This window comes from Panthera tigris, chromosome X (genome assembly GCF_018350195.1).
Source record: "Panthera tigris isolate Pti1 chromosome X, P.tigris_Pti1_mat1.1, whole genome shotgun sequence".
Taxonomy (NCBI): domain Eukaryota; kingdom Metazoa; phylum Chordata; class Mammalia; order Carnivora; family Felidae; genus Panthera; species Panthera tigris.
The window spans coordinates 68,520,213-68,529,869 of record NC_056677.1 but is presented as its reverse complement, the minus strand read 5'-3'; the positions used below and the strand labels follow the sequence as shown (position 1 = coordinate 68,529,869).

At 42.0% G+C, this 9,657-nt stretch overlaps 1 protein-coding gene across 1 annotated transcript; it reads right to left on the bottom strand.

The window, feature by feature from the left end:
• Nucleotides 1-8,264: 8,264 nt before the first annotated feature.
• POU3F4 (POU class 3 homeobox 4) lies at nucleotides 8,265-9,350 on the bottom strand. The gene has a single exon (XM_007087879.3). It carries the CDS (start codon nucleotides 9,348-9,350, stop codon nucleotides 8,265-8,267), a length of 1,086 nt encoding a protein of 361 aa, XP_007087941.1.
• Nucleotides 9,351-9,657: the final 307 nt, after the last annotated feature.

Genomic DNA, 9,657 nt, shown 5'->3' with positions numbered 1-9,657 from the left:
TAAAAATTATCCACTTTTGACATACTTGTCATCCATTGAAAACAAATTGCTTAGTTTTCTAATTCAGCAGAAGACATCAAACCAGTGCATGTAGAAGTAAAGCACTAAGAGTGTAAAAGAGAATATAAAACTTGAACTTCCACTGTAGTTAATAGACTGGAGCTCTCAGTGTGGGCAGTAGACCCTTTGTCCTGCCACTGCTTCCATACCAGCTTCCTTAGATGTGTCCTTAAGGAGGCCAGTGGAGAACATCCATAGACTCAACACGGTCTTTATCCATGGGCAGTGATAGAGGGAAGACTCTGGTTGGATGAAAGAGATACTTTGAAATATTACTTTAGTTTTAACTTTAATATAAAATCTAGAGAAGTTTGGATTTTTTTTCTGACAGGGCATAACATAAAACATGAAGGTGAATAAGGAAAATGTGTTCTCTAGAATTTCAACCATTCTCACTCCTAAAGCTCAGAATTCAGAATTTTAGGTTTAAACATACTCAGCTCCTCTTTTTATGATAAAATAATTCATTTGTAGAAAATCACTGTTCACTCCTGAGCAAGTCAATCCCTATCCCTTAAAGGTGGCTATAGTACATTGTTTTCAACAGACACAGTCTCTGATTATGACAATAAATCTCACAAATCTGACTTTTTCTGTTATTTTTCTATGCTCCACAAGTTCAAGACAGACTTCTGCTTTTGATTCTGACCTTTCTACATATGTATATATTTGTGTTCCTGTGGCAATAAAGAATAAAAAATGGATGTTAATAAAACATGAATACTACCAACACCTCTGCAAGTACAATGTGAATTTGTAAAATATTAAGAAACATTATATTCTGTTGTGCAGTGAATCCACTCAACTTTATTCTGCAGTTTGGGATCATGTGCCACTTGAAGCCCAATTAAGAACTGCCCCTGGTCCATAGCCTTCTATTTTCTGTGCTTTAAAAATATGATATCAAGTGGTGATCTTAGCAGGTGGTGTGTGGCTTTCTGTGTTCAGATTGCAAGTATTATGGAAGAGAAAATCTTTCACCAAATATAAATTCTATGGAGCAAACCACTCTTTTATATTGGTCTGGGGGGATACCAACACTTACTTTACAAGGAGACTTTTATAGGAGGCTTTTCCATATCTGTGAAAGGGGAACAGAGCAAAGGCTTGTCTCCAGTCTGGTCAAATCAGCCATATTATAATGCAGATTCCCCAGTATGTGAAAAATAATTGGAGAAGATGAGAAGCAAGCAATATGAAAAATGTTTACATGGCCTCCCTTCCTCCCCAGGAATCAATGCTGATATAACAGACATTGTTTAGAAGATGTCAATGCAAGCAGTCAATACAGTGTATGTGTGTCAGAATTTGGGAGAGGATCACTCAAACTAGATTTTTTGACATATAGATAATGTTATGCCCAGAATTCGTGATCCCCAAAGACCACCAGGGAGCCAAGTCCGATGCAAAAGCAAAAGAGCCTTTATTTGAGCTAGCTCGAGCTCAATCCCCTACCTGCACCAAGGCAGCATGAGATACCAGGGAGAGAGAGCGAGTTTCAAAAGCACAAAGGTTTTATTGGGGTCTAGGGGCATTTGGTGAGGTAATGCCTGTGGCCTCAACCGATTGGCTGGGGAAGGATCGTGGTCCTGTTACACAGGTCCCCAGCCTTGTTTTGATTGGGATGTTTGAACAGGTGAGCGGGAGGTTACTCAAGGGGAGGAGGTGTGGTCAAGGTGAAGGACACAGAACAAGATGGAGTTGGCCAGTGTAGGCCCGCCCTTTCAGATAAAACAAGAGGTTGATAGGATGACTTTTTTGTCTTTTCGATTAGCTATGCCAGAATAGTGTGGAAACAGTTTGAGTAGCTAGAGAGATGAAAAGAAAAGACATACCTAATGAATTGGTCAATGAGTTCATTTCTTTCTTGCCTTTGAGGACAGCCTGCTTTCTGTTACATCATCCTATCTGTATCCAAGTGTGAGTGTAGAAGGAGGGGAAGGTGGAGGGAGCAAGTTTACAGTTGTGAGTATGTGTCTATATACATATATTAAATACTGTAGAGTTTTACCCAAAACCCAGCTGTCCTAGGATTTTCTCCTTTAAAGAGTTAAGCCACCTGGTAATAAGGCTCTTTTGATAGTTGAGCAAACAAGCCCCCTGGAAGACATCCAGAAGGAACCCATCTTATACTAAATACTCCTTGATAACAATTACTGTTGTTAAGGGAATCCAGTGTTCTAGCTAGTTATATAATGTTTGAATAGGTATAAGTTCTAGTCTCATATTTATGAAAGAAAGCATAGTGATCTAGTGTATTTTTTAACTGGAATGCACAAAGGTTTAATTTTGTGGATTCTGTTTATAGAAACAATAATCTAGGCTCATGCATATGATCTTCCCTACCCCCACCTTCTTAGAGATAGCAGAATTTAACTGGATTTTGTTTGCATGACTTTATTCTCTTAAATGATCCCCTAATTTTAGAAATGTTCTACGAGCAGTGTTCTTAAGAAAAGGTACTTTTGGGGTGCCTGGGTGGCTCAGTCAGCTACGTGTCTGACTACAGCTCAGGTCATGATCTAGCAGTCCATGAGATCGAGCCCCGCATAGGGTTCTGTGCTGACAGCTCAGAGCCTGGAGCCTGTTTCAGATTCTGTGTCTCCCTCTCTCTCTGCTCCTCACCCACTCGTGCTCTGTGTCTCAATCTCTCTCTCAAAAATAAATAAAAATTTAAAAAATTCAAAAAGAAGAGGTTCTTATTAAAAAAAACCCTTAATTGATTTCAAATATATTTTATATTCACTTTTCTTAATGCTTTAAAAATTAACATCTGTAAATGAGTAAGTTGGAGGCTATTACTATTTTTAAAATTACTATTCGGTGGCAAGTGTAAAAAACGTTCTATCCTTTTATTTTACAGAATGGATGAGTGCAAGTGATACCAATTTACACTGTAGTGTTTTGCATCATTACTTTTCCTTCATTTGAAAACTTTCTGAAAGAGCCACATTTTTGGATTTTTAAATGTCAATTCATAGAAATAATTTCCACAATTCTTAGGTTCCATATGTCTTTAAAAATATGACAGGTGAAAAAAATACATTATTTTGGGGGGAAAACCATGTTGTAACTTCTAATTATTTCCCACTAATCCATTTTCCCCTATTCTTTACCTCCCTCCTTACTAAAACAGATATTTTAAGTAAAAACAGAAATTTATGTTTCTACTTAAAGCCTACAAGCAATTTGGGGCACCTGGGTGGCTCAGTCAGTTAAGCATCTGACTTTGGCTCAGGTCATGATCTCCAGGTTTATGAGTTCAAGCCCCGCATCAGGCTCTGTGCTGACAGCTTAGAGCCTGGAGCCTGCTTCAAATTCTGTGTTTCCCTCTCTCTCGGCTCCTCCCCCGCTCATGATGTCTCTCTCTCTCCTTCAAAATAAATAAAAACATTAACTTTTTTTTTTTTAAAAACCTACAAGCAATTAAAACAACAGTAGCATCCTGACTTGGGAGCAAGGAGAATATCTGAATGCTAAATATTTCCAAGGGAACAGTGTTTGATTTTATTGAAAACAAACACAGCTCATGTACTAATGCAGGCAATAGTTTCCCTTACCCTTTTCTTTTTAAAGATAAGAAATCTATTCCCAGGATTAATATTTCTCCTTTTTTATTCTTGGGAAGATATATGCTGGAGGATAGTAATCTATTTACCTTTTGTTATGCATACAAAGAGCCACGCCCATATATACAATCAATGTCTACATACAAACATACACTTGATTCACATATTCGACTTTGTTTAAATATCTGTAGCATCTAAATACTTGCTTTTTTCACATCCCACCCCCTCCACACTCACCCTTTCCACAATATATTCATCTTCTATTGTTCTGATCAGGTGATAGGGATGAAACTTTTAAATTTACCTATTAAATATTATTCTTTTTGAACACACCAATTATAATTGGAGAGAAAGCCACTGCTATGAAGGCTTAAGAGAAACTAAGGCCAAAGCTGCTTTCCCTACAAAGGCTTTGGTTGGGAATGGGATGGTAGCAACTTCAATACAAAGAAAGTCCCAGGCAGAGGCACCAACATCCCCTGAATTTTAATGAAAATGTTATGTAAATGCTATAACTAGGTTAATAAAGAGGTCATCATAAAAGCCAAATAAGCCTTAGTTATATTTTAAGAGAAAGAAAAGAGGCGGTAAAGGAAACAAATCTCTCAAATATGTATAAAATATATTTATCAGTAATACATAGTAAAAATATTGATAGTACAGGTGTCTAGATCTATAAACTTATATAAGTATCTCCTAAAACATCTGTTTATGGCCCTATCAAAAACTTTAAAATATATTGCTAGTTGGTTTCTGTGTACTTTAATGAGAAAAGCTATAACATTTTAATCAATTCAAAATTCATATAGGATATTGAAATAGAAAGAGGTTAGTTGGTATGAACAGAAAGAGAACCAACAAGTTTAAGACTATATGTTTTGTGATTGTAGGTACATCTCTATGAAATCAGTATTATTTATGGAGATATGCCAATGGGCATACAAAGAACATGTAGTATATTTCATACACAATACTGGCATGTGCATTGTGCACGGTGCAGCTGTAAATAATCAGGCAATTGAAAAAATGCAGGATATTACATGTGATAATTATTACTTATTAAAGTGATTAAATAATTTTTCTTTGCCTAACAAGAAACATTTCAGAACATGGGTTGAGAATGGTTTTGCTGTTGGAGAGTTGTAGTTAAACGTCTTGCTTATTGCTTAATAAAAATCTACGAAAACAAAAAGTTGGATAAGTCTTGGATACAAGACTTTTGTCTTGTAGACAAAAGTTGGATATGTACAAAATCGTAAAACACAACTGCTTCTGATTTAGTAAATTACTCCTTAGCCATTACTCTGCTACAGATAATTGTCCTTTATTTTATGGAGGGCCTTGTGGCAAAATAATAGAGGTGAAGTGGTATATGGGAGTGGGAAGAAGAGTAATAAATTGAACTTTTCTTCCAAATGTCTCTGTGTAATGATTTTTTCTTCCCCTAAAGTCATATAGGAATGAATAGAATTCATCATTAGCGGGCAACACTAAGTGGACAACAGTTTATCGGAGTTTCTGAGCCCAAAGGGAACCTTAAGAAGGAGAGCACTTCTTACATTTAGTCATCTTTTCATCCTTCATCAGGTGAATGAGAGATCATCTACCAGAAGGTAATGGTCCCTGACCAGAAGAGAGGTGGTTGCATGGAAGCAAGATGAAAGCCTCAGCGAAGGTCTGGGTCCAGTTTCAAGAGGGGCTGTTTTAGAGAAAGGTCTGTCTGCTGGACTAGAGACAGATACTCCATTCAGAGAACATTAACAATATTGCAAGTCCTGAAATAACCCCCCTATCCCGCCGGGTTTCCCCAGGCCATTTCCCACCATTTGGGGTGTGTTTTGCTTGAGCATGGGCATGTGCAAGATAACAGGCCACGCTGTGAGTGTATGAAAGGCCAAAAGTCAGAGGGAGAGAATCAAGAATCAAAACAATGACTAATGATTTCTAAACTTAAGCAGAGCAGATGCGGTGCTCACCAGAAATGTGTCTCTATTTAAATGCTTCACTTCACACACCACACAATAAAGAAAGGAAGAAAGAAAGAAAAAAACAACGATTTTTTTTGGAAAAATGTTTTATTTAAATGTTTTATTTTAAATCTTTTACGACCATAAAATATTGCGTCAGTATAAACCCCTTGACTAAAACTGTTCACATCAAACATTACAGCGAATTGTTTTCTTTTTGACACCTGACTCATCTTTGAGTTTTCTTTTAAACATAATGCAGAATTTATTGAAAATAAATAATTGCTGGCAACTGCAATAGGCAATTTGAATAAAATAGTTGAAAAAGCAACTCTTAATGAAAATAGTGTTTATTATACATCAGTTACTAAATGAATAAACTAAATGATCTTTCTTTAAATTAATAACTTCAAAAACGTTTAATATACAAAACTGTACAATTATAAAGTCGGCAGAAATATTTGGGTTAACTCAGGTTTGAACCAGAGCGCTTAACTGCGAAGAAAAAAAAAATTCAAACCAAAAAACCCTAACAGTTGTAAAACACGAACTCAGTGTGGGAAAACAAAACAAACAAAAAAATTCCAGAACGAAAACCCATCTACGAACAGAATGCAGAGGCTTCACAAAAAAGAAAATGGGTCCGGGATTTGAATTAACACATGTTCTTCAACCTGCAGCTGAGGGAGACACAGTGCGGTGCACCAGAGGCCTGGAAGCCCATACTAGCGCATCCTCCAGAAGGAGTCCTGGGCTTTTTGGTCCTTAGGTAGTTTGAGGCTTTGTCTGCCAAAGCTGCACCTGAAGGCCAGGCAGGCAGCCTAGGCATGTGGAGCCCCCAGCCAGGTCCCGCGGACTGTGTCTGGGTGTTGGGTGCTTGGCCGGCTCTGCACATGTGTGCTCATTAAGAATGAGGTGCCCTGTGGACCTGGCGTGTAGACAGGAGAGTTAGCAATAAAGCCACAACAACTGTATATTTTTTGGATTTCTACACAGCCTAGAGAGATTTTATGTAGTTTTTGTTTTTGTAAATAGTAATAGGATACACGCATCTATCTACTCACACATTTCCACGCGCAGTCATGCACACACGCACAGACATACACACACAGATTAAAAAACAGAAACAAACAAACAAACAAAAACCCAGAAACCGAGCCACCAGGGCGCTCGCTATCTAGCTTAATCATCGCTGTGGGCTTCTACCAGCTGTGCTTGTCTGGGACGCGGAGACAGCTTCGCGTGAAACCACTCTGAGACAGCGGTATGTATACACCGGAGAGGAGGTGGTACGAAGCTAGACCAGAATCCCTATGACCTTTGCCAATCATTTCATTGTCGTTCTGCACGGAGCAGGGAGCACCTGTCCACCACCCCACTTGCCACCCCTCCCCGATGGTTTCTCACTCGGAGAGCAGGCAGTGAACTGAAGGTGAACCGAATTGGGAGGCACTCAGTGAGTCTGTCGTCGCCAGCGTCTCGGGATAGTCCTCTCCAGCGAAAGAAAATGTGTGTGAATACAAAGTCCTTGGCCTACGAAGGCCAAGGTGGAGTCGCGCTGGTGGTCCTGGTGAGGCATGGGGCCCTTAGGGAGCTCTGAGTGAAGGCATTCCGGACTTCAGTAGGTGCGGAGGTCTCTTAGCACCGCAGGCTGACCTCTTTTGCCGGGTGCCACAGCCAAACCCTTTTATGGCACCGGGATCTGCGCTGTAGAAGCCTGCGAGGGCTCCACAGATCCGAGAGGGAGGGCAGAAAGCTTCAACATTGCCTCTCCTACTTCGCTGTAGTTTGCAAACCCAATAGGTTGTCTATTCTGCCTATCCCAGGCACTGTGCCCTCCGAAAAAATTACATATATATCTCCAATACCATCATCAACAACTCTCTCCATTGTACCTCTTCTCTCCATGCAGATTTAGGATAGGGGGTGGATGGACAGGTGGACATCTCTTCCCCTCCTCCTTCCAGTCCCCCTGCCTTTTTTAAGCAATTAGAAAACCATCAGCTCAATGAAGGAATAATAATAATAGCAACAATGTGGAGTGGCCGATTAGGTACAAATTATCTCACAAATATTGTGTACAGCTTGTAGTAAAACACCGCAGACATTTAGAAACACTATAGAAGTTTAAAAAAATGCAAAACTAGTCTATTGTAAAACAGATTTCACCTGAAATACAGCTGCTATAACCAAGGCGCTGAAAGGTTATTCAGAGGCACACATCTGTCTTCCCACCCCCCCTTCCCCAGCCCTACCCCACCCCCACGTTACCCCACTCCTTGTTCATTAAAGAGAGGAGCAACCAAACAAACCTTACTCAAAGTAAACAATATGTTTTGATCAGCAGAAAAGGTTGGAGGAAACAGTCGCCCTGGCGGCAGGGTATGTGAGGTCCCCTCCTGAACTGCTTAACACTACTGTTTATCAGCCTTGAGAAGCTGGAATGCGTGTGTGTGTTTCCTTTCTTAATATAAGTTAGAATCCCCTATTGAAAAAAAAAAAAAAGGAAGAAAAAAAGATGAGAGACTGAAGAGCCCTATCTTTATATCTAGCTATTGCTATCTCTCTAGATAGCAATAATAAAGCTGAAGTGAAAGGAAGAGAGTGGGAGAGAAAGAGAAATCCGCGCTGCTCCCAGTGCGGCCGGCCGCTTCCTTGCTTCCTGCAGTCAGAGATCGTGGCAGGACGTGTCTGTTTTCACGGTGTGTGAATAAACCTCATGTGGCTGCTGATCCCCTGGTGGAGTCATTCTTTTCTCTTTCTGTCTTCGATTACAGAACCAGACACGCACCACTTCTTTCTCCAACTGGAGGCTGTCTGCCAGCGAGGAAATCTCCTGAGCGGCAGGCTTGGGACACTTGAGGAAATGCGTTTCCAGTACGCCCTTGACACTCACCTCGATGGAGGTTCGCTTCTTGCGCTTGCGGCCCTGAGCAGCGATTTTGTCAATGCTGGTCGGGCTCCCAGTGGACGAATCAGCCTCCTCCAGCCACTTGTTCAGCAGCGGCTTCAGCTTGCACATGTTCTTGAAGCTCAGCTGCAAGGCCTCGAACCTGCAGATAGTGGTCTGTGAGAACACGTTGCCGTACAGTGTGCCTAGCGCCAGCCCCACGTCGGCCTGCGTGAAGCCCAATTTGATTCTTCTTTGTTTGAACTGTTTGGCGAACTGTTCTAACTCATCCGAGGTTGGTGTCTCCTCGTCCGAGTGGTCTTGGCAGTGGTGCGAGCCTAGATCGCTGTGGTCTGGGGGATCCCGGAGCACCGGGTGTAGGCTCTGTGCGGAGGCGGAGGCCGGCGGTGGAGTGAGCCCTCCGTGCTCCAGCATGCCGCTCACGGTGAAGCCCGACTGCGAGTACACGTTAAGGGGTTGGCCGCTTGACGTGATGGACGGGTTCGGAGCCGGATTAGCCCCCCAGGCATTCGGATGGTTAGTGTGCGGAGAGTGGTGGGCGACGTGTGGTGAACGGTGATGGATGATCGCACCCAGCTGTAGGTCTTCGCGTCCGGGCTTCACGTCCTGCTGGTCCAGAGGGTTGGCGGCCAGTGTGGAAGACCATGGGCCTCCATCGCCCAGACTGGTCACCCAATGATGCCCAAGAGGATGCGCATTGCTAGGAACTCCCTGCAAGTAATCACTTTGGAGAAGTTTCTGAGGGTTTCGGAAAGGACTCCCCTGCTGCATCCCCGCAGAGTCCGCGTGGACTAGGGAGCTAGAACTGAGAATGCTGTAGGGATTCGAGGCAGCTGTGGCCATGGTCGGTGAGGATCCCCTACTAGTTATAATGTGGCAAAGGCAGCAGCTTCAGCCTTTGACATCTATGGTTGGGGGGGAGCCAAAGCCGCAAGAGCGAGTTACCGGCACATGTGGTGACCAATTGCAGCACATCTCGGCCTGGCCAGCCACGGGCTTGGCCAATGGCCGCACGGGAGGCTGGGCTAGTTTTCCAAATTAGGCTGGCGAAGCTTAAGAGTTTCAGTGAGATCTGAGCAGGAAGTAAATCAATCTTTGGGCTCCATTGGTTGCCTGGCGCTGAGTGGCAGCAGCTCATTTGATTAACCCT

What these genes read in the sequence shown, in the direction of transcription:
- POU3F4 (XM_007087879.3), bottom strand. Translation starts at nt 9,350, where the DNA reads ATGGCCACAGCTGCCTCGAATCCCTACAGCATTCTCAGTTCTAGCTCC.